This window comes from Mytilus edulis, chromosome 2, assembly GCF_963676685.1.
Source record: "Mytilus edulis chromosome 2, xbMytEdul2.2, whole genome shotgun sequence".
Lineage (NCBI taxonomy): Eukaryota > Metazoa > Mollusca > Bivalvia > Mytilida > Mytilidae > Mytilus > Mytilus edulis.
The window spans coordinates 49,744,944-49,770,809 of record NC_092345.1 but is presented as its reverse complement, the minus strand read 5'-3'; the positions used below and the strand labels follow the sequence as shown (position 1 = coordinate 49,770,809).

Genomic DNA, 25,866 nt, shown 5'->3' with positions numbered 1-25,866 from the left:
CGCTTTATTTGTAATCTCTTAAACTCAAGTGAAACTAAAAATGAATTGCGGTCTTGAGCATTAATGCAACAGAAAATTTCCATACTTTTGAGTCTCAATTTTGAGAAAATAAAAGTTTTCTCAGAGTCAGGTCTTATTGAATTTAGAGGATAAAGAGAATTATAGTGAACATGTGTTTAGCATATACCCATATTTTTTAGAAGAACATTTAGTATGCTATTATCCTAATAGAACAGAATTACTTGTCTATATTCCACACGGTTAGAATAAAAAAGACGTGGAATGATTGCCAACGAGACAACGATACACAAGAGCTTGGAAGACACTTAAAAGATATTTGTCCTGATATTCTTATATGAATATTACCTTTAATCTGAAGCAAGCAAGACCCATTTTAACCTCTCCTATAATTTCAAAATTATGGTCGGTCTTCACCAGGTCCTCAAACTCGTGAGCCAATCTTACATCCTAAAACATTAATATACATGTCAATATTTACAAATTTAGTTGGAAAATAATATGTAGTCAAAGGAAACATTGATTTTGATGAAATAATAATCTTTGACTGTAATAATGTGTTGTTTTAGCACTCAGTCAGTTACTGTGTGGTCAAGGAAATTGGGATTTGGCATTTACAGGACCAATTAGATAATTCTTCAAATTTTTCTTGAAAGTGTATTACAAAATTAACAAAAATTGACAGGACTGTAGTCTATACAGGTTTATCTGTTTGCATTTAAAATTCACCCCTGTTTTTAGAAAAATTAATATTAACTGTGGATTCATCTGTTTTTGTGGTTTTCTAATTTTCATTGATTGAGGAAAATTCTAGATTTGTGCAAAATTAATGTTTTGGTAGGTAAAACTAAAGTCTGCATCCAAACCAATACAAAATGTGTTCTTCATTTAATATTTAAATTAGTGGTTTAACTAAAATTAGCAAAGACATCCACAGAATTGGTATCAAAAGAATAATCAGCATATGAAAGGGCCTTGAAAAATTAAGAAAATAAAATTCCTTGTCTTTCATTGGCAGATCCAAGGGGGTGTTCTGGGGGTTGGAACCCCCCATTTTTTTGGCCGATCAATGCATTTGAATGGGAGCATACAGTTGGAACCCCCACCCCCCTTTACTCTGGGTTGGGAACCCCCTTTTTCAAATGGCTGGATCCACCCCTGTCTTTTATTTGTTTGTCCATCTTTTTAAATCATTTGATTACCATAGTAAGAGATTAAAATACCTTTCTAATGTTTTCCTGAAGCCCTTCCTGACCAAACAATCTCAAGACAAACCATAGCTTTAAAGATCTAAATCTTCTTCCTAATGGTATGTGCCAATGCTGAAATAATCAATTTAATGATATAAAGAAGCAATAAATTGATAATCTGTTGCTAAATACCAAGGTACAAAATTTCATCAAAATTTAAGATAATACTGTGGACTCATGGTTATCAGTTTTCATGGATTGAGATAAACTTACATTTTCGTGCATTTGATTTTGTTGATTTGCGAAAGTCTACAGACAACATTATAGAAGAAGCGTAGTTCATTGAAACATTTAAATTCCTGATTTACTTGTACAAAGGAAATCCATGAAAAAATTGGTAATTGACAAATTATAAGGAATCAACAGTATTGAGTTAATGTAAAACAAAAATAGACTCTACTTGTAAGAGATTGAGTAGTGGGATTGTTATGCCCAACCTAAAATAGTAGGGGGGGGATTAGTTTTTTTCTGGTCTGTGCATCCGTTCGCTTGTTCATTCTTCCATCAATCAAATTTCACGGTCCACTGAACATAGAAAATGATAGTGCGAGAGGGCATCCCTGTGCTATTGACACATTCTTGTTTTTACTTGTGCTATCTACCAAAATAACATTCTGCATGAAGACATGCTAACCTACCCAATTTTAGTTTTGAGGTAACCAATCTTTGTTCTCTCGTCTAACAGCAGCTTGCATTGCAGAAAATAAAAGATGAAAAAAGATAGACTGAAGAACAAGGTGAAGGCAATATAATATAGCCTCCACTCCAAGAGAGAGATATGATTTTTTTTTTTTTTTACAAATGTTTACTATCATTAAATATTACATGTTCAATTACCAGTAAGTGTGATACTGTATTATTCACATTGTAATATGGGCATGATCAGACATTCATGTACAAGGAAGTGCAGAATGTGCAGATTCGAGTGGATGATGAACAATTAGAAAAAAGACAAATGTATGACACTTACCCTGTAATCAGGAATTTTTCCTTGGTGATCATGTTTTAAATATAGTGGATCTACATTAAATGCATCACTCACTAACTGGCTGTCTTTTACCCTACAATATAAACAATGCTGTGGAATATATGTGTTTTTGATACATTTTGCATTTTAAACAAAACATCAAAAATAATAATTTGACTACTTTTCTACTCATAAAGAAAGTTTTGCATGATTTTAGGTGTAGTCATACTTTGATAAGTGTTTGGTTGTACAAACATTCAAGCTTTCAGATTTGATGTATACAAATTTTACCTCTTAACAAGAATGTGTCCACAGTACACGGATGCCCCACTCGCACTATCATCTTCTATGTTTAGTGGACCGTGAAATTGGAATAAATTCTCTAATTTGGCATTACAATTAGAAAGATCATATCATAGGGCACATGTATACTAAGTTTCAAGTTGATTGGACTTCAACTTCATCAAAAACTACCTTGACCAAAAACTTTAACCTGAAGCGGGACAGACGAACGAACGGACGGACGGACGAACGGACAGACGGACGCACAGACCAGAAAACAGAATGCCCCTCTACTATCGTAGGTGGGGCATAAAAATAACTTTCACATACACCCCATTATCAAAGGAGATAATAAGTATACATAATACACCATCGAGAAAGTGAAAACCTGTTGAAACTAATCCTGCTTGAACTGGAAACCTGTCTAAAGGGGGAAATTTGCAGGTCACAACACTATGACTTTTATAGTCCATGTTTAATCTAAATCTCCACTTTAAAACCATTATTAATAAAAAAAATTAATTTTCAGGTCAGGAGGGGGTGTCCAAATGCCTCAGCAATAGGTGTCACAGGAAAAGGCTCAAACCACAACCAAAGTGTTGACTGTAAATAAATAAGTCACGATTTATTAAATCTATTGTCAACCAAAATCCCTTGAAAGCTTAAAACCAGTCTGTTTAATGAAATACAAAAACCAATACTTGCTTTGTTATATATCATTCATTTTAATTATAGAGTCATACTGAATTATAATATAAAAATAAATTCCATTTTAAACCATAGTAAAGTAAACCATGGAAAAATGTTGATGACGTCAGAGTCTCACGACAAAATTATGTCTATGAGCTGATAAACAAAACAATGTCAGCCAATCAGAAGATGTGTTACATCCAAAATTAAATTATAGAATAATACTTACCACATAGCTGAACAATCAAAATTGACCATTAACCATTTATGTGGGTTGAAGTTAAATGACATGGCATACTGAAACAGAATCACAAAAATGAAAATAAAAATTGTGCTGTTGATAAAAAAGTGTCTGCTATGCTCCTCAAAGCAGGTAACTAACATCACAAAATGGAAATAAGTACTATATATACCATGGTTTTTACGAGTTAACATATTTAAACAAACAAATCCAAAGGATGAGTTTGTTTAAATATGTTAATGAGTAAAACACATGGTATATAAAATTTGTAATATAAATAAAATGATTGACAGCTTCAAAACCTTCAACTAATATTGGAAATTGATCACGTTACAGTTTTATCCAATGAAATGGAAGCTCGCGCAAGTCACTTTTGCGCTTCGTGTATGATCGTCTGTGTACTTTATGTAATAGAACCCCTGAATTTGCAGAAAGTAAAGAAAAAGTCGGATTTTCCCTGATTTGTTTTTAGTTTTGCGCCCCGTGTATGATTGTAGGCGCAGGTGATTTCATAATGTCATCAGACTGAGGTAAACAAAAATGTCGGATTCCAGCGACAAGGATTAAATAATTATTCTAATGACGGTAAGAATTGTTTTTTTGTTTGTTTTCAATGTATCATACAAATTAATCATATTTTACAGAATTTTCATCTAATTGAAAAATGCTTCTCTTCCGTTATTTTATAAGATTATTTATTAAAACACAATTTTAATGATAAAATAATATTTTAACAGTGGCGGATCCAGGGGCCTAGATAGTGTACGTCCCCTAATCATGTTTTTTCACAGATATTTGTAGCCGATATTTATTCCTTTTTGTATAGGTACCCCCCTTTTTAAATCGAATTTAAATTGAATTTTCGCAAAGGAAATGATAGTGTTACATTTTATTTTTTTCAAAACTGAAAAAAGAAACATTTAGTAATTGTTTCCTAAATTAAGGGAATTCGTAACAATTCTGTGTAGTTTGAAAAGGGTTTCTTGAAATGTGGTACACATAATTTATTTCTTTTTCTTATAAAATGAAAACAAATGAAGATCTTGACCTTTTAGTACGTTTTACAGTTTCCTAAATATTTTAGAGGCGGATACATTTAAAAAAAAAAAGTGGAGCTTCAGCCATGGAATAACATGAAAATGAATATGTTATACCATGGCTGAAGCGCTTTTTTTCCTTTGGATTCTAGTCGAGTTGCATATTTAATTAGCAAAGTATGGTACAACATAAATTTGCATATAATATACCATGGTTTTCCCTCACCACACTTTTTAAGCAAATTATTTCATAAAAACATCAAAGGAAAAAATCCAATTTATGTTACAAGAATTTGTTATTTCTTACAGACATCAGGGTCACATTTTTGTGTAGTTTATAGAATATTGCAATAAAATTAAGCCGTTGTGAGCAGATTATAAACAAGAATGCATGTATTGTCCTGCTAAGAGTACCCAGTATGGAATTAAGAATTTCAGAAAACTAAGTAGTTGTCTGACAGATAGGAAAAAGCTTCAGTGTCAAACTGATTATCAAATAAAAAGTAATTCCCTGAGAAAAGTGAGATTAAAATATTTGTGATATTTCAGTATTGGCAAACCGGCAGTAGGTTTCTCTAGACATGCTAGAGCCAAAAATTGATGAAATGAAAATTTTCCATCATAAGTAATAACAAATAATAAAAATATTTTCTTTTCACATCTATATTTCCACCTGTCTCTGTAAGAATTTTACCTCACAAAAATCATTTGATCCATACAAAATCTTTAAATGCATCACTGCACATATTATGATAGCAAAGCTTATGTTTTGCCTTTAATAAAAGAAACTACAAAAAAAACAATGAGATAAAAAAAGAAAAGGAAATGCACTCATGTACTATTAAAACTGTATGTAATTTTCTCTCTCAAATGATTAGGAAGAGATAACTATAAACAGGATAACTAAATTAACTACTGACCTCTATACCGTTTAACATTGGCCTGAATTCTGGACAAATAAACGAACTCCCTGCATATGCAGCATCTATATGCATCCAAATATCCTCTTCTTTACCTTAAATTTAATATATAATTCATTTAAAACAAAGAAAAGATGCATAATTTGAAGTGGTGAATATCATCAAGAAATGAGCTTTCAAGTTGATAGCAAACATGGATTTTCTTTATCTATAATTGAATTCACATTTCTTTGTTTGATTCCTTTCTATTCATTGGTTCCCTAAAAGAAGACATTTGTATGTATTTCCCTTACAGTCCTATGTTAAACTAAGTCCTCCGCTGGTGGCCATCTTAGATGATGGCTAGGCTTTAAAGTTACAACACTTGGCCAGCACTTTATAAGAAACATTTAAGCTATGTTTGATTCCATTCTATTCATTGGTTCTCTAAAAGAAGACATTTGTATGTAATTCCCATAGGGTCCTATGTTAGGCTAAGCCCCCCCCCCTCTGGCAGCCATCTTGGATGATGGATCTGCTTCAAAGTAACAACACTTGGTCAGCACTTTATAAGAAACATTCATGCCATGTTTGGTTTCATTCCATTCAGTGGTTCTCTAGAAGAAGTTCAAAATGTGAAAAATTAAAGACGAATATGGACACCAAGTGATGAGAATAACTCACTTGGCCCTTGGGGACAGGTGAACTAAACATTAATATGATACTTACATAAAGGACCTACTTCTAAGATATTATCAAAGGCACATGATGGTGTAGTTCCTAAAGTAGCACAAACCTGCAGAAAATGAAAAAAATATTGTAAATATTTTCAAATGAAGTTTAAGGTCTCCTTCACCAAGAATTTTATAAATATCGAGAAGAAAAGGATTTTTGAGTAATTCAAACAGCTTCTGTGGTTTCAGTTTAATGCAGTCATTAATTGTATCCATTATAATATTCTGTTTTGTTTTTACAAGTGCTCAGACACATACTAGTTTCAAACTAGTACATCCAAGATCATTTTGAAGGAGCTGAGCACTTATCAAATGTACTTCTCATCATTAACACTCAGTATGTACATGCAAAATAAACCACTTCTATCTGTTTCTAAGAATAATTTGGCAGATAACAATAAATTAAGTTTAAAGCATTAATTAATTCATATTGCACATCATCAGATTTACTTAGTGCAAGTGTATCTTGTGCATAAATGTGTTTAATAGTCAATGTGCAAACAGATTTAACAAATGCTATGACATTATTATATAATATTGAGGCTAAACTGAACAAAGATTGAAGTAGCTAAAGTTTTACGTTATCAACTGAACTACTACAATTTCTCCCTTTGTTTAAGTATTTAAACACATTGTTCATCTTTTCAATTGGTAAACTTACAAAGAAAGGAACAAGCCCTTTGGATTTATCTTTTTCAATGGCTAGTTTTAGGTTGCTGCCTCTCATTGCACCACTGTCGTCTGCTGGGATTTCTCTCATCTTTACACAACCAATCAAACCAGCTCTTTCAACAGATGAATGACTCTACAACAAAATTTAAATACAATAATTTGACTATATTCTTAATGATAATTCAGACAGTCAGTCAGAGAGCTTTTTTAACTCTCAAATAAATTTTCATACTGATTACATTTCAAATTTATCTGCCATACAAGAATCACAAAACTTTCTCCTTTTTTCACACCCCAACAGTAAATGTTTGACTTAAAAATCATAAAACTCTTGATCTGCAAGTTCAATTCAGTCAACTTTTTTCAACCAAACCTTAAAGACTATTGAAGAATTGAATGCTTCTTTTTGTAACTTCATTTGGGTGTAAAAGCTTTCACCGAAGTACATTTTGTATGAAGCGCGGAAGCACATTATTCTAAAAATGTGTGCACGCTAAAAACTTTTACAACCCTATGAAGTTACAAAAAGAACCATTCAATACTTATAAATACATTTTTTAGCTAGGATCATGAAAACACAATTTTTATCAAGTTTTTATTCATTTACCTGTGCACTTTATTGTGGGACCTCGTGTTATCATGAATGATATCTTATTGTGTTATGCAATTGCTTAAGGAATAACGCGAGATTGAAGTGTAGCCAATCAGAATAACGTATTATAATGAAACATACATCTAATGTAATTATTCAAACTTGAAACATGATTTAAGGTTTTTAATCATTCAAGTTTTGGAAGAGTAATTTCCCATGTCAAAGTCAACTCCATCCCGTATACATTAGCAGTAGGCATCACCTTATTGCTATGACATACCTGATCAGAGCAGTAAGCTATGAGTTTTGGCATAATTTGTCCCTGATCTTTGTAATCTCCAGTCTCTAATAATTTCCTGATCACCTTAGTTCTCGCTGACAACAGAGCCACTAATGTTGCTTCACTTGCTGTGCCCTGAAAATATGGAAAAGATGAGTTCTCAAACTTAAATCTCAAAATTTGACTTTATCAAGAAAATATTTAAAAAGAGAAAAAAAACAATAATATACTTTAAAATAGTCTTACATAAAATTAAATAACGTCTACATTCATACATGATAATTTTGTTACATGAGAAATCATGTTCATCATGCAAGCTTTCAAAATAAATTCACTGATGGTAAACTTTAATGGCAATGCACATTTTACATTAAATAGAATGAAATTCAAAACAGTGTGGCTGTGGCCATTGATTGACACATTAAATTCATCCATTGACTGGGACAATTTAGGTGAAGGTGTGTCTGTAACGACCACTGTTCACGACATACCTACGATAGACATTTAAACTGTGGGGTCACCAAAGGTTTCTTAACGCCTTTAATTATAAAATAATTCAAAAAATTAATCAGGAATAACCTTTATGTTTTGATTTATATAATTGATATAAATCAAAACATCGTGTTATTTCTGATTAGTTTTTCAAATTACTTTATTAAGGTGTTGAGAACCTTTGGTGACCCCATAGTTTAAGTGTCTTTAAAAAGTACATAGTGAGCAGTGGTCGTTACATACAAACCTTCACCTAAATTGTCCCAGTCAATGGATGAATTTAATGTGTCAATCAATGGCCACAGCCACACTGTTTTGAATTTCATTCTATCAATGAATAAAAGATATAGCTGATTCAATGCCTTTCCTATTTTATATTCCCTCAAAAGAGATATATTAAATAAATGGTTAAACCAGGGGATATATAATAAAATCATTCCTTTAAAATCCATTAAGAATAGTAAAATTTCATAAATAGCCATAAAGAGGCATCATCATGAGAGCATAATCTCTTTTCTCCCAGCATTGTCTAGATTATAAAATTACTAGAACTAAACCAAGGTCATAAATTGACAAATCATTCAGTGTCCTCTCCCAATACAACACAATAAGAAAATCAATCCAACCTGAATTACTCCCCCTCCTTTTCCTCCAGAACAGAAGAGGAAATCTTGTGGTAGATCTAACATCTTGCCTAGCCAATCCATCACAACCATCTCTAGTTCTGTACAGGCAGGACTTGAGGCCTAAAATGGCAAAACAGTAGGTAACTGTTACATTTACCATGTTAAGGTGGTACCCAACACCTTGACTAAAATTAATTTGGCTCGTTTAATTTTCATAAAATTTTGACAAAATATTTACTTTGACCCTTTGACAAAAATCAAAATTTTCAAAAAAATTGAACAACACTTTCTCAGAAAAATTTCATTGGATACATGGCCTCAGACCACAGTTAATTCCCTTTGTTCGTGGTCTAAGAATATATAGTTCCCAATTATTATATGGGGTATTTTTTCCTAAGTATTCTGACTACTGTTTCCTGAGAAAGGTTTACTATTTAAATGGTCCTATAAGTTGCATATACATGTATATTAAAATAAGTAAAACACGTGGAAATTTATTGTTGAAAGTGAAAGTAGTGATTTGGCCAAAATGAAAGAAGGGTAGAAATTAGCATTCACCATTTATTGAAGATTCAAATCCTACCATTGGCATGTTAAAAGAAAGAGCACTGATGGATTGTCCTGGGACAAGCATATTTTATTCACATAATAATGGTCTATACACAGTTTTTAAATTTATATAATGTTTGACACGGTGCAAATTTTTTAATTCAATTTTACTTTTACAAAAAAATGCATTGCAACCAATTGAGTGGAATAATTTTGTTCTGAGGCCATATAGCAGATTGACAAACACAAATTTTGATCATTGAGAAGCTTAATATTTCCTTAATAATACAACATGATTAAAATGTTTAGATGATTTTACAGAGTTATCTCCCTGTAGTGTAAGGTTCCATCTTAATCAAGCCATAAATTGTCTATTGTTATTAAACTATATAAGGGCTTAAACATTTGGTAAATTATATTTTTTCCTAATTTTACTAGCAAATGATCTTGAAAATAACCATGGAATCATTTATCAGTTAAATCTAATTTTTTAAACAAATGATTTTAATAAATTAAATTTTTCCTCTACTTGACTGAGTAATTCTAAATGATCTTGAAAATAAGCATGGAATGATTTATCAAATTCATCTGATGCTTGAAATGAATATAAAAATACTTCTTTGCTAAAATATTAAATATTGATCGTAATGCTGGATTCAATCCATTCATAAAATCAAACTTTATATTTAGAATCATAAAATCATGTCTGAAACTATCAAAACATTGTTTATTGATATATTCTCAGTCCTTTGTATAACTTGACTTACCCATGAAAATCCAATACAACCAATAGCATCTGATAATATGTCTGCTACAATGGCTGGGTAAGAGTTTCCAGTTGAAAAATAGGCATGAAATTGTGGAGAATGCCAATGGGTTACCTGAAATCCAAAGAAGTTGAATAATAAATATCATTCTCCCTGATCTATACAGCCCCTCCCTACACCCCTTAATTTTTCAGATACTGTTATGTACATGATACATGTAATGCTGCATTCTGCATTTCTGTCTGATTCCTTATTACATGTATTACCTAAAATGATTTTATGCATATCAGAAAGGGATTTGATATTTTTCAAAAAAAATACGTCTACAAGAACATATGCTGGAACTTCTTAAATCCACTAACTTTTTCCAAAGTTTCAAGCTATTTATTGCATTAGAAAACATACATAGGTGTTTAAAAATGACAGACCAGGAGCCTGTTTAACAAAATGCTATGGCTTGATCTGGGCAGTCTCTGATTTGCGTCACAAAGATGTCCATACACTATGGCATAAAGAGGGGCCTGATGGGTTATGTTCGTTCTTCGTGATCGGCACATTATCGCTATCGTGATCCGTTTTTCTACAGATTTTTTTTCCGTTTTACATTTACTTGATCCGTGATCATAGATATTTATTTTCTGTGAATCGTGATTGACAAAAAAATCAACTTGTGAATCGTGATGAGACACCCCCATCAGGCCCCTCCATAAAGGCAATTGCTTTAATAAAATCGAGAAGGCATTCCAATCCCCATTTCCTCATTAACTATTTAGTAATAATTAGCCCACTGTGTATTAATTAGGTAACCAGTTTTTTATATACATTTATGCTAAGGATCATGGACAAAGAAAATTGACAAGTACCCTGGCCCTCATCAGCTCTCTATCCATCTAATTTCTAGCTGTACACTTCAAGACCAAATTTAGCAAGTATTTAAATACAATGACTATATTTCAATATTAATGCTTAGGTGAAACACAATGTTAAACTAACTTTAAAATTGATGAAATAATGTTTGCAATTGCCAATAAAATTCAATATCTTGAAGCTGTTTATTCATATGCAATGTTACAAGTGTGTCAGATTTCAGAAATTACAGTAACAATTTTCACAGATCTTTAGATCCATTATGGGTCTAAAATATCAAAATTAATTGCTTTCCCAATGAATGAATTAATTGTTTTTCTCATATCATGATTATTGATATCCACAGAGGGTTGTTACAAAACCATCAATATCACATGAATGAGACATATTAAAACCATGATATTTGATGTTAGGGTATCAAAATCCTCAATTATTATAGAAAATTTCTATGTAATATCTGTTGCTGTACTTTACTAAAAAAATAGATGGATAGATGAATGTTTTTAAACCGTGGCGTCACAACCAGTGGCCAAAAAAATGCTTGTTTAGAAAGAGAACATGAGTCTTAAATAAATGAATAAAAAGATCCTGCCTTGTACTTTACCACCACACTGAACCTATTTTTAGTTTGTCTTAGACAGAAACAAACAATTTTCTGAAATCATTCATCATTTGAAATACATCTTTTATATTATCCAATAAGGAATACTGTAGATTCAATTATTTTCGTTGGTACCTTGTTTTGTGGTTTGAGGAAAAATTGCATATTCGTGGATATTTAATTTCGTGGTTTTGGTAAAGTCGACATACAACCCCTTAGAAAATTTGTTATTTGTTGAACATTTAAATTTGTGATTCTCCTGTACCAATGAAAATTGGTATCCAGCGAATATTAATGAATCCACAGGAAGTTAAACTGACCCCAGGCATGATAACTCTTTCTATATCTGAGAAAACATCGTCCCATTTATCTGGTTTGTTTGGGGCATGGTCTGGTAATAACTCCTTGATATATCCTGGTTCAACTTCAGGATATGGTCTACGATCCCGAATATTCTCCAGATAGTCTGCTACATAATCTATCATTTGTTTCCCTCTCTTTCTGAACTCCTCTGGATCCATCTTTAAAGCCTGTTAAGAATATGACAATAATGAATTTAACCAAAAACACATATATGTCATTGAAACTGACCTATAAATGTAAACTAAGCAAAAGTTTTAAGGTCAATAGATAATGACTGAGGAAGTGATGCCAAATAACCTCCATGGAAATGAGATGAGAGAATACAACCACATACCAAATATCATCTAACTTCCACTTGTGGTTCCCTAAAAACTGACCTAACAAAAAGAAGCTGGAAATAGCATACCTAGATGTTATATTTTATATTTCATCAAAGAGATACAAATATGAAAAGTTTTTATCTACTAATGACCTAGCAGGCTGCAGTCCTCCCTTAAAATTTATAACCCTCAAGATAAACTGGGAATTTCAAGCAGAATTTTTTCCAAAATAAATATTGCAAAAATCATTATAGAATGCATTATATTCAAGAAATATAGCATCACACCATATGTTCAAGTACTGAAATTAGGAATCTGATCAAAAGTTGTCTTTACTTATATCTATCTGGTTTAATTTCATTTTGGGACTTAAATTGATCTAGACAGCAAATTTTTGGTAAGTCTAAAAAAATTATTTTATAGTCTCATTGTCAATTAATAGCTGTATCATTGATGTATGCAACACATCTATCATTTATAGCTGCAAAGAATTTTAACAATTTCCTTTGTTAGAAAAGTTGTGCAATGTCTTAAATACTGTGTAATACTAATAAAAAAATACTCTAATAAGAAAGGAAAAACTTTAATAGCCATGGCATTGTCAGTTCATTTCCACTTTGAAGGTTCCTTTTGGTTTCTTTCGCCTCTCTTTTATTACTTCCATTTTCAGTTTTGACAGCTTTAAAAAAAAAATGAATTTTTATCCCATTAAAAAATCCTTATGATTAAATATTTAAGTAAAGACCATAAATATATTTACCTGTAATTCTCAGCAATTACACTTCAGTTAAAATGTCAGCTAGGGATGGTTTTCCTATAGTATGCATTAAACCAAATCAATATACCACTTATCCAATCAAACATACCCTCCCTACAAAACAAAACCATCATAGAACATATTAGCACTTAAAGTTGTTTTAGCAATCAAGATACTAAACCAATGTAGCCTTGCATAAAATCAGACATAAAATTCACAATCAATGACAGGGCTTTATTTTGGTTTGTAAAATGTATCCAAAAATCAATGGCACAAAATGATTGGCACTATTCGTCAATTGATCAGTCATGTCAATAAAAAAGTTAACGATCTAACCAATTAACAAGATTGTAAAAACTGTTTTTATAGGTATTTATTTATTTGTATGCATTTTACACGATTTGATATTAACACCTTTAAAGGCTTAAAAAAAACACGGTTTAAACGAACATTAGCTACCAGAAAAAAAACAACTATTAAAAGTAATCAGAATAGGATTTTTTTTAAACTTGAATTACTAATGAAAGTGAAAAAAGTGAAATAATAATTCACTATCTCAGTCAGTTTGGTTAAATTTTGTCAAAACGAGCTAGGAAGCATCACTGGTGAATAATTTGGCCTCATAGAATCTGTATTCATTGGAACTAATTCTATTTTAACCCTTACTTTAAGATAGGATACACATGAACTTGGCATGTTCGTCTATTAAAAGGAATAGAATGTCAATATTGAAAGTGAAAAAAGTGAAATAATAATTCACCATCTCAGCCAGTTTGGTTAAATTTTGTCAAAATGAGCTAAGCAGCATCACTGGTGAATTATAAACTTGAAAGTGAATAATTTGGTCTCATAGACTCTGTGTTCATTGAAACTAATTCTATTTTAACCCTTACTTTAAGATGGGATACACATGAACTTGGCATGTTCATCTATTAAAAGGAATAGAATGTCAAAATTCTCATTCTTACACAGATAAAAATGTTTCATTATCCATAGTCATGCCAACTGGATAATTTGACCTCAAGTAAACATGTATACACATATAAAAAAAACTCCCACTTTATAATTACGGTATATAATAAATATCACCTTTCAATGAAACTAATTCATCAGCTGTATTTTTACAATAATGAAAATTTATAAATCAAGAATGACAATTGATTTCTTTTTTGAGTGTGGAGATTGTTTTAATAATTGTAAGCACAACATTCAGCTGGTAAATCAAATGAGCTCAATTTGTAATTAATTTCAGATGATTTCCTTCCAAAGTAGCTAAATCAATATGTTCAATGAATAGAAATTAGCTACACTCTGAAAAACTGTCACATAAATACATAGCAATGTAAGGATACTGTATAAAGAGTTTTTGTCCTTATAAAGCATTTCGAATAAAAGTTCCAGAGCAAAGGATTTTTAAGAGTCCAACTTCCAATCACACATTAAATTTTGATTATTTTTAATATCTTTAAGTTCTGATTTCAAAAGTTATTTGAGATAAAAAAAAAGATATGACCAGGATATGCTATACAATATGGTCTTATCAATAATAATTCTAATCAAAATAGTTCTTAAGGTTATAAGAAAGTAGACGTAATTCCATTTTAGATCTTTATATGAGTCACCTTTTCCCAATTACTGTTTGAGAAACACCAAAGTGAGGTCAACAGTTTAATATATATTTATTACTGATGATAAGGCCTTTAAATATTAAAGTTTGTTCTTCATTCTAATTTATATTCTTGGCATTTGTAGATTTTTCATTCAAATCTTGTGCTGAATTTTTTTACTTATTCTATTTCACTATAATATGATAATTATGTTATTTTTTACAACATTTCATGTTAATTATCATTCCTTTTTATTTTACCTCAGTATGTTTTTTCTTTATACATTTGTAAATGTGTAGAAGAATAAATTTGTTATTATTCTGAAACTGACTGAAAAAGACTATGTTTCATATATGACATATATATGGTTGAAGTACCTTTTTTGAGTGATGATGACTACATAGCTATGGTAGATGTAGATGTAGGTGTAGAGATATTAGCTTAATATATGGTAAAGGTTCTTTCATTGTTGAAGGCCAAATTGTTGCTCAGTTTTCATGCTTTACCACAAGTCCTACATCATTGGCTTGTAAAATTATGCTTTCAGGCTTGTAAAATTCTTCTTTACAAGCCAACAGAATCCAACTAAATTTTTTTTAAAAACTGAGCTTTAGGCTTATGGACTCCTAAGTTTATTGTGAAGGCTGGTTGTTCTTATTCGCTGCTATATAAAATAAAAGAACAGAGATTCCAATGTCCCACATATTGCTCATATTTTATATTTCCAAGGGGCATAACTTTTTTTTAAAACTTGATCATCTACCATTATAAATAAATGTCCAAGATATTGCTGATATTAACCTATAGTAAAAGTTTAATGGCATGAATTGTACCTGTGAGACTATTAAGGCCATTTTCAATACATTAAATATTTCCAAGGATTTAACTCTATTTAAAAAAGTCAATAGTCCACCATTATAATAAGTACTATACTACTTATAACCTACAGATTGAAATAAACAATTAATTTCCCCCATAGCGACAATGATAGCCTTTTTTGAGATACAGACTTTAGAAAGTTGATCTTTTTAATGAAACCTTGCTTAAATTACAGAAAAGTTATTCTGACAGTATTTTTATTCCAAAAAATATAGGTTCGCGTTGCTTTTCTTAACATATTTGTACTTATCTCCCATGCCTATCAATTTTGCACTTAAAAATTACGTGTCTCTTCCTAGGGTTGAAAAGACATCTCATTTCCGTTAGGGCTAAGGAAAATAATCTGTTTGGCCTTTGATATAATGCAGAGTCTCTTATAATAAAAAATAACGGGCACAAATATCAACCAATCAGGATAAGCCATACTCTTAATTCTGAATACCATGTTATGCTCATAAAATGGAAGCACCCATACAATCTAATGGTGTATTGTAACCTACAGCTTAAGTTTTATGAAAATCTGGCAAGAATTGTACAAGTGAAAGGGCTAACAAGGTCATTTTCCATATATTGAATATTTACAAGGTGTCTATAGCTTAATCTTTTAAAACTAGAGGCTCTAAAGAGCCGGTGTCGCTCACTTTGGTCTCTGTACGTGCATATTAAACTAAGGACACATATGGTTTTTTGACAAAATTGTGTTTTGGTAATGGTGATGTGTTTGTAGATCTTACTTTACTGAACATGTTTGCTGCTGACAATTATCTCTATCTATAATGAACTTGGCCCAGTAGTTACAGTGGAAAATATTTTGTGTAAAAATTTACAAAATTTATGACAATTGTTAAAAATTGACTATAAAGGGCAATAACTCCTTTAGTGATCAATTGACCATTTTGTCCATGTTGACTTATTTTTAGATCTTATTTTGCAGTACATTATTGATGTTTACAGTTTATCTCTATCTATAATAATATTCAAGATAATAACCCAAAGCTGCAAAATTTTCTTAAAATTACAAATTCAGGGGCAGCAACCCAACAATAGGTTGCCTGAATGGTCTAAAAATGTAGAGCAGATGGATCTGATCTTAACCTTATGAACAGATTTGCTCTAACTGCTTTGGTTTCACAGATATGAGCCAAAAACTGCATTTTACCCTATGTACTATTTTTAGCCATTGCAGCCATCTTGGTTCGCGGGCGGGGTCATTGGACACATTTTTTAAACTAGATACCCTAATGATGATTGTGTACAAGTTTGGTTAAAGGAATAAGTCCAGTAAGACCCCTTTTTGGCCCCAAAATATAGTAGTTTTACAAAATTGTTAAATGTAAACTTTTAGTTATTAATTGGATAGTAGAATGCTTCTGCTACATAAATATGGGCTGTTTTTGACAATACAATGCACATATATCGGGTACTAGCACCATTAAGTCATGCTAAATTACTAAAATCTTCACAATTCGAGCATTTAAGTTATATTTTAGACGGTTTCCGTGTAAAACGAAAGTGGCCGCATTCGTGTTCATCCTTAATATTGAAATGTAAGTTGTATTTGATGATAATTCATACCATATATAAAGGTTGAGGATGAACACGGATGCGGCCACTTTCATTTTTGATAAAAACCATCTAAAAAGTGACATTTTGCGGATATATTTGACATATTTGGTTGATTTTTCATATTTGAGCTTGAATCGGATCGTTTTCAATGACTAAACAAGTGAAACTGCGAGCTACTGCTCACTGATGATACCCCTGCCGCAAGTGGATAATATTAATAGTGTAAAAATATGCAAGTGTTCGGTAAACAGGAAGTTGTCGAGTGATGAATCTGAAAACGCATCACACAGTAAAGCTGACTTATATAAATCCTGAAACCAAATTTCAGAAATCCTTGTATTGTAGTTCCTGAGAAAAATGTGACAAAAATTTTCAACTTGGCTATCATGTGTAAAATCATACAAGTGTTCGGTAAACAGGAAGTTGTCGAGTGATGAATCTGAAAACGCATCACACGGTAAAGCTGACTTATATAAATCCTGAAACCAAATTTCAGAAATCCTTGTATTGTAGTTCCTGAGAAAAATGTGACGAAAATTTTCAATTTGGCTATCATGTGTAAAATCATACAAGTGTTCGGTAAACAGGAAGTTGTCAAGTGATGAATCTGAAAACGCATCACACGGTATGGCTGACATATATAAATGTTGATACCAAATTACAGAAAGGGTGGATGTGTAGTTCCTGAGAAAAATGTGACGAAAGTTTTGTGGGACGGACTGACTGACGGACGGACGGACGGACAGACAGAGGTAAAACAGTATACCCCCCCTTTTTTAAAGCGGGGGTATAATTAGTTTAAATCTTTCACATAAACTAATTGAATCAAATGAAATAGACACTTAAGTGTTTAAAAAGTGGTCAAAATCTTTCGTCAGATGAACCTGAAATTTGAGGCCAAAATCGGTCCTTACCGGACCTACTCCTTTGTTTTAGTTGTTTCAGAGGAGAAGATTTTTGTAAAAGATAACAAAAATTTACGAAAAAAATGTTAAAAATTGATTATAAAGGGCAATAACTCCTTAAAGGGTCAACTGACCATTAGGTCATGTTGACTTATTTGTAGATCTTTATTTGCTGAACATTATTGCTGTTTACAGATTATCTCTATCTATAATAATATTCAAGATAATAACCAACCAGTTATGGCATGATATTGGTTGCAAAAATTTGATATTTTTCATTAAAATGCAATATTTCTTATTCAAATGGTACAATTTTTCATTCAAATGGTATAATTTTCCATTCAAATGGTATAATTTTCCATTCAAATGGTATAATTTTCATTTATATGGTATAATTTTTCATTTAAATGGTATAATTTTCATTCAAATGCAATATTTTCTATTCAATTGGTATAAAAATCATTTGAATGCAATATTTTTTATTCAATTGGTATAATAGTTTTTTTTATTTATATGCAATAATTGCATTATGGGAAATTCTTTGACGTCTTAAGGTCAAATTTGCAACAATGTTTGTGATTGGTTGATAATTGTTTGGATTTCTCCCCCTTTCTTTCTTAACATGGGTGACCAATAATTACAAAAACACATCAGAATATCGCCCCGCTATCTAAATCTGGCGTTCGTGTGAGTCCTGCACTGGCTGTTTTATTAAAATCTTGTGGTCCTAACTAGTATTTCTATTGTGAAATTTCGATGGTCAAAACGTTCGGTCCACTTTTCATAAACTTCCATTGTATATGGATTTATATGCACGTATATCGTTTTTTTTTTTTTTTAAATAGATTAGACTTTAAATGGTTTACACTATAAAATAAAATTGAGAAAGGAAATGGTGAATATGTCAAAGCGACAACCACCCGACCATAGAGCAAACAACAGCCGAAGGTAACCAATGGGTCTTCAATGTAGCGAGAATTCCCGCACCCGTAGGTGTCCTTCAGCTGGCCCCTAAAATATGCATAATAGTACAGTGATAATGGACGTCATACTAAACTCCGAATTATACACAAGAAACTAAAAATTAAAATCATACAAGACTAACAAAGGCCAGAGGCTCCTGACTTGGGACAGGCGCAAAATTGCGGCGGGGTTAAACATGTTTATGAGATCTCAACCCTCCCCCTATACCTCTAGCCAATGTAGAAAAGTAAAAGAATAACAATACGCACATTAAAATTCAGTTCAAGAGAAGTCCGAGTCTGATGTCAAAAGATGTAACAAAAGAAAATAAATAAAATGACAATAATACATAAATAACAACAGACTACTAGCAGTTAACTGACATGCCAGCTCCAGACCTCAATTAAACTGATTGAAAGATTATGTCTTCATCATATGAATATCAGGTACAATCCCTCCCGTTAGGGGTTTAGTCATTTTTTGGGGCCCTTTATAGCTTGCTGTTCGGTTTGAGCCAAGGCTCCGTTTTGAAGACCGTACTTTGACCTATGTGATGGTTTACATTTACAAATTATGACTTGGATGAAGAGTTGTCTCATCGGCACTCAAACCACATCTTCTTATATCTATATACAACGTACATGTAAACCAGACGTTTCTCAGACTGTTTTCTTATTTTTTTAATCCTTTGCCGCACGTTGTGTACTAATTGATAACCCAATCTGGAAGAACAAGATTTAAATCAGTTCTAGTTGTTATATTAGCTTGCAGCAAATTTTCATTAATTGCATATACTCTTATGTCGGTGCTTTGTATCTATTGTCTTAAAATTATTGTTTTTTGTGTGTGTCTCATTCCGATCTTTTAAGTTAATCTTATTGCAACTGATTGTGCAGGTTGCTATTTGACTGTACTGTTACATCACTGTCCTAGCTTCTGGATGGATTGAGTGCTCACAAACATGTTGTTTTACTGTTACACGGCTGTCCCAGATTAGGGGGAGGATTTGGGATCCTGCTAACATGTTTAACCCCGCCACATTCTGTATGTATGTGGTTGCCGTGTGTTGCTTTGTTGTACATGTACATATTTGTGTTCGTTAATTTTTTTGTACATATATTCGGCTGTTAAGTTTTCTCGATTGATTTGTTTTATATTTTTGTGATTTCAGGGCCTTTTATAGCTGACTATGCGAAATAGGCTTAGCTTATTGTTGAAGGCCGTACAGTGACTTATAGCTGTTGATTTCTGTTTCATTTGGTCTCTTGTGGAGAGTTGTCTCATTTGCAATCATACCACATCTTCGTTTCTATATCAACCCTGCCACATTCTTTATTTACCTGTCCCAGATCAGGAGCCTGTAGTTTAGTGGTTGTCATTGGTTCATGTCTCGACTCATATTTGATATTTTGTAAATTGTTTTGTTATGTATAATTAGGCTGTTAGTTTTTCGTTTGAATTGTTTACACTTTTCATGTCGGGCCTTTTATAGACGACCTTACAGTATCAGGTTTTTGTCATTGTTGAAGGCCTTACGATTGTCTATAATTGCTTACATCCACTTCATGTTTGAACTCCGGTGGATAGTTGCCTTATTAGCAATCACATTCCATCTCTTTGTTTTTATACTATATACCTGAACTCTAAACTTGTGTTTTCATGAACAAGCATGAAATATTTGTCACTGGGTGTTAAAATTAGCAACATACAATCAATCAATTTACACTTATGTTAAATAAGAGCCATTTTAAATTTATGTATTTGTTGGGGTGGGGGACAGAAGGATTTCATATATGAATATGGTTGCCTGGTAAGAGCTGAAAAATAGGCATGATTAGCGACAGATTGAAATGAATAATAATGCCCTCTCTTCCCTTCCCCACCACGGATAGCCCAATAGTGTTTAAAGTAGCTTTAAACACCAATCAATCAAATCCCTTCCCTAGAATATCAAATAATTGTCCCTTAACAGTTATTGTCCGTGTAGTTCTTATATTTATCCAGCTTATCGTCATACTGTCATACCATAAAAACGTTTATAAAACATCTCACATTCCAATATATCTGCATTCATAAATTTATTAATTTCATTTAGACTAAATGACGCCATGTTTGGTATGTGCCTCTGCCGTCTAAATAACCTATAAAAAAAGAAGAAGTGGAAGAGAGCCAGAAGATCTTCCCAATGCAAAAAAAAAAAGAAATAGACTTCTTCTAGCTAACTTCCGAAGACCAAAAAAACGCGACCCATTAATATGTTTTTAAAAACGCCTTTCTCCTGCCTTTTTTCCAAAAAAAATGGCATTATCAAATATATAAACATATATATAATTATCAAAATTAAAATGCTATAGTATTTTTATAAGACCTACTTTATTACATGACCTGAGATTAATGACATCTATCTATAAGTCCTAGAATACATTAATTATTATAATATGTATATGTTTCTTGTTGTAATAACCACATATGATGCTATGTATGAGTTAGGAGATAACTGTATTGTATTTTAAGCTCCGACGGCATCAATTGGGGATTTGATGGTCGCAAATTAAGTTTACTGGCGACGCGTTAGCGGAGACAGTAAACGGGTATTTGCGACCATCAAATCCCAAATTGATGCTGTCGGAGCTTAAAATACAATATTGTTATCTCCATTCTAATGAAACTGACAGAAAACAACGTTAAAACATGTATTTAAAATCTGTCATATGCCGTCTGCGCTTGCGCGTACGTCCCATAGCATCAATTGTCAATTGATGCCATGTAAGAAAGTGAAGTTATCCAATCAAAATGAACGTTACAAACGTTGTTGCATTAGAATCATCATTTATCAGAACAGGAATTGGGTTTACATAGAGAGAATAATGTGCAAAACATAGATAAGGGGCTGGACCAAACCTATAGATAACATAATAAAGTTATCAAAGGTACCAGGATTATAATTTAGTACCCCGACGCGTATTTTGTCTACATAAGACTCATCAGTGACGCTTATATCAAAATATTTATAAAGCCAAACAAGTACAAAGTTGAAGAGCATTGTGAATCCAAAATTCCAAAAAGTTGTGCCAAATACTGCTAAGGTAATCTATGCCTGTGATAAGAAAATCCTTAGTTTTTCAAAAATTCAAAATTTGGTAAACAGGAAATTTATAAAAATGACCACATTATTGATATTCATGTCAACACCGGAGTGCTGACTACTAAAAGAAATGATGAAATATACAGAATAAGTTGATTGATTTTTGGTTGCCTTATGTCCAGTGGCAAATATTTCACGCATGTTTAGGACAAATATAATAGATAGAGATCAAAGGATAAAGAATAGAATGAAATAGTAACCAGATGCTCCGTAGGGCGCAGCTTTATATGACCGCAGAGGTTGAACCCTGAACGGTTTGGGCAAGTATGGACACAAAATTCAAGCTGGATTCAGCTCTGAATTTGGATTGTGATTAAATAGTTGACACAGTATAGGTTTCTGACACAGAATGAATGTGGTCTAAAGAACTTAAAAATTTTTTTTGGCCTTTGAGCAATTCACTATGCTGTTGATTGATAATCCACTCAAAAAAATGTATGAAGAAATTTTCTTTTATTTCTGAAATCTGAAATGAGAAAAATTGACCCCCCCCCCCCCCCCCCCCCATTTTTTTCACATCCCCCTCCCTTAATTGAAAACTAATCTCAATTCAAATTTCTAATGGAGTTTGCAACAATAACTACTCATTTAAATACATCATAAAATATTAAAATGTAAAAAAAGTGCTTGTAATCACTGAATGGTAAAGATTGTTTTAATTTATTAGTTGGTAGTAAAAGCAAATATACATTGTATATTGTATAAAGCAATGATTTAAGTTGATTCAACTACTATTCTGGACAAAGAAAGATAACTCCAATTTTCAAAGAATATTTCATAAAGCATTGGTTTAAGGTGATTCAACAACCATTCTGGACAAAGAAAAATAACTCCAATTTTTTGTCGTCCCTCTTTTAATATGCTAAATCTAAACATGTACTTAATGTTTTTGATTATGGGCCTAGTTTTCAAGTTGGTCCAAATCGGGGTCCAAAATTAAACTTTGTTTGATTTCAACAAAAATATATATATGGGGTTGTTCAATATGCTGAATCTAACCATGTATTTAGATTTATAATATTTGGGCCCGTTAATTATCAAGGTCTAAAGGGTCCAAAATTGAACTTTATTTGATTTCATCAAAAATTGAATTCTTGGGGTTCTATATGCTGAATCTAACCATGTATTTAGATTTTGGATATAGGAATACCACAAAGGGATGGTAAGAAGTGTCTTTGGGAGTTATGGCTCAAACCGTTAAGGAATAAGGTGCAAAAAAAGGGGGGGAAGGGTTTCCAGGTTAATGGACAATTACTTAACGGTTTGAGCCATGATACGCCCGTTGCTCTTTTAACTTGTCTTTTATGCTTTAAATGAATTTATATGATCAACTAGAAATATATATACAAATCAAAAGGGATGTTACATTAATATAATCACCAAAGTTTCATAAAATCCCCCTTTTTTAAGTATAAAAATTCATTACTTAACGTAAAATCTAAAATTTATAAAAATGGAAAGGGAGCTTATGTCAATAGATATAAACAATTAATCAGAGTTGCATAAAATTTTGTGAAAGTGTTAGTTATTGTCCCAAAATTGGAAAATCCCCCCTTTTTTAAGCATAAAAATTCATAACACGGAAATGTAAAATCTGAAATTTATAATAGTTTCATGGACATTGGTGAAAGCCTTTTTGAGTTATTGTCCGAAGTGTTGAAAATCCCCCTTTCTTTTATGAATAAAGCCCCATAAATCCAAAACTTAAAATCTGAAATTTATAAAATTTGAAAGGGAGCTTACATCAATAGATATAAACAATTCACCAAAGTTTCATGGACATTGGTGAAAGCCTTTTTGAGTTATTGTCCGAAGTCGGAAGTGTTGAAAATCCCCCTTTTTTTTATGAATAAAGCCGCATAAATCCAAAACTTAAAATCTGAAATTTATAAAAATTGAAAGGGAGCTTATATCACTAGATATAAACAATTCACCAAAGTTTCATGGACATTGGTGAAAGCCTTTTTGAGTTTTTGAGTTATTGTCCGAAGTGTTGAAAATCCCCCCTTTTTTATGAATAAAGCCCCATAAATCCAAAACTTAAAATCTGAAATTAAAAAAAAACCAAAGGGAGCTTACGTCAATAGATATAAACAATTCACTTAAGTTTCATGGAAATTGGTGAAAGTGTTTTTGAGTTATTGTCCGAAGTGTGGACGACGGACGGACGGACAGACAGACGGACGGACAGACAAACGAACAAACAGATGAAGGCACAGACTAGAAAACAATATGCCCATCTACTATCATAGGTGGGGCATAAAAATATATGTGAATTTTTTAGTTGGCCATGATTGTCATGATTATGATGATCAGTTCTGAAATGATTATTTCTATGTCTCCCTTGTTTCACTTTTCAATATTCTTTTATATTTTGACATACTTTTCTTTTTAATGAATGAACAAGCTGACCACCACAGGCTTAATACATTGTACCTGGCAAAAAGGTCAAACTATAGGTTGCATGTTAATAAATTCAATTATTGACTTGCAAGTCAGTAATACATCAATGATGTTTTAGCTTACTTTGACAAAACTGAACCAAACCAAGGATTTGTAAAGTACTTTAAGACTAACTATACAAATAATGCTTCTTCTGCTTCTGCCAGGTAATGGCCACAATCAACGGACTGATTATTCTGCCATGGTTTGGTGCGCATATATAGTGAGGGGTGGACAGAGGGGTCGTTACAAAAGGTGCTGACCCCCCTCTCAAATATTGACCAAACTTTCTAATCATAAACTGTGCTTTGTTTTGTAATTCAGTTGAGTGTATAGCTCAAATTTTGGGCATCATGATTGGTATAAATGAAATCATATTATCTTTTCTAGACAATATTATTTTCATTTTGCTTTTATATAAATGTTAGCAACAACAAAAATCATTACCGTACAGATAATTTTTGGATTTTAAATATAACACCTAAACTTTAGAAATAAATTGTAATTTTCACATACCAAGTCTCTCCACCATGTAATTTGTTTATGTCGAATTTTTTTAACTGCAACCTATAAATCAGTTATAAACGTGTAGCAGTTTCATGAAGACAAATGTTTTATTGTTTACTGCAGGAGTGAGAATAATCACAGAGGCATTCCGAATGTAGTGGTAGCGATATGGATCAAACCCGAGAATATTGGGAATATATTCACTTCCTGTTTATTGTCAAGAGAGATTTCCGAAAAAAATAATTCTCATTCACCAGTCTTTACACACGCAATACCTAGTCCTGTATGCGAAATAACAATTGTAGGATAAAGATAAAATACCTGGTCAAAATTTCGCCATTATTTATACCCACGCAGTCAGATAGAATGTGTACAAAAACAGCTGTTTCTCAACGTCACGTTATAAGTGTTTCAACATGCTGAACCTATATTTCTTGTCACAATAAGAATATTCAAGGTTATCTTTGCTCTTAGACCTCACAAAAAGTATACATTAATATGGCAGGGACGGTTGATAGAGGAACATCAATGGACCACAGTCATCTGTTGGAAAAGGAAAGTGATGCTAGGATTAAATTCGAGAGGGCGTGTCAACAAATAGCCCTGTTAGATCAGAAAATAAGAGACTTGGAAGTTCGTTACAAAAGAGCTGTTAAATTCAAAAAGAATTCCTTTCGATATAATTTAAGACTTCGTCTTTCTGTCGTAACAGGTGTTAAAATGATGTATCATCATTATGCTAGCACAAAAGCCGAAGAACTTACAAAGATCAGAAGGCAAATTAACGATGCTAATGTTGTGCCATCAAGCAGTGCTAGTGCTGTTTTTACACCAAGGGAAAGCAGCAG

The 25,866-nt window shown here is 32.1% G+C and overlaps 1 protein-coding gene across 1 annotated transcript in view; it reads right to left on the bottom strand.

Moving 5' to 3' along the window:
• LOC139512374 (aromatic-L-amino-acid decarboxylase-like) overlaps positions 1–25,157 on the bottom strand; it is a 31,101-nt gene extending 5,944 nt beyond the window's left edge. Inside the window, exons 1-13 of the mRNA XM_071299972.1 lie at positions 25,028–25,157; positions 13,008–13,118; positions 11,885–12,094; positions 10,097–10,210; positions 8,781–8,900; positions 7,663–7,797; positions 6,780–6,923; positions 6,114–6,180; positions 5,406–5,500; positions 3,437–3,504; positions 2,239–2,329; positions 1,242–1,340; positions 367–468 (exon numbers count right to left, since the gene is read on the bottom strand). Coding sequence (XP_071156073.1) covers positions 367–468; positions 1,242–1,340; positions 2,239–2,329; positions 3,437–3,504; positions 5,406–5,500; positions 6,114–6,180; positions 6,780–6,923; positions 7,663–7,797; positions 8,781–8,900; positions 10,097–10,210; positions 11,885–12,085 — 1,236 coding nt within the window. The 5' untranslated portion in view covers positions 12,086–12,094; positions 13,008–13,118; positions 25,028–25,157. The remainder of the gene's footprint in view (positions 1–366; positions 469–1,241; positions 1,341–2,238; positions 2,330–3,436; positions 3,505–5,405; positions 5,501–6,113; positions 6,181–6,779; positions 6,924–7,662; positions 7,798–8,780; positions 8,901–10,096; positions 10,211–11,884; positions 12,095–13,007; positions 13,119–25,027) is intronic.
• Positions 25,158–25,866: the final 709 nt, after the last annotated feature.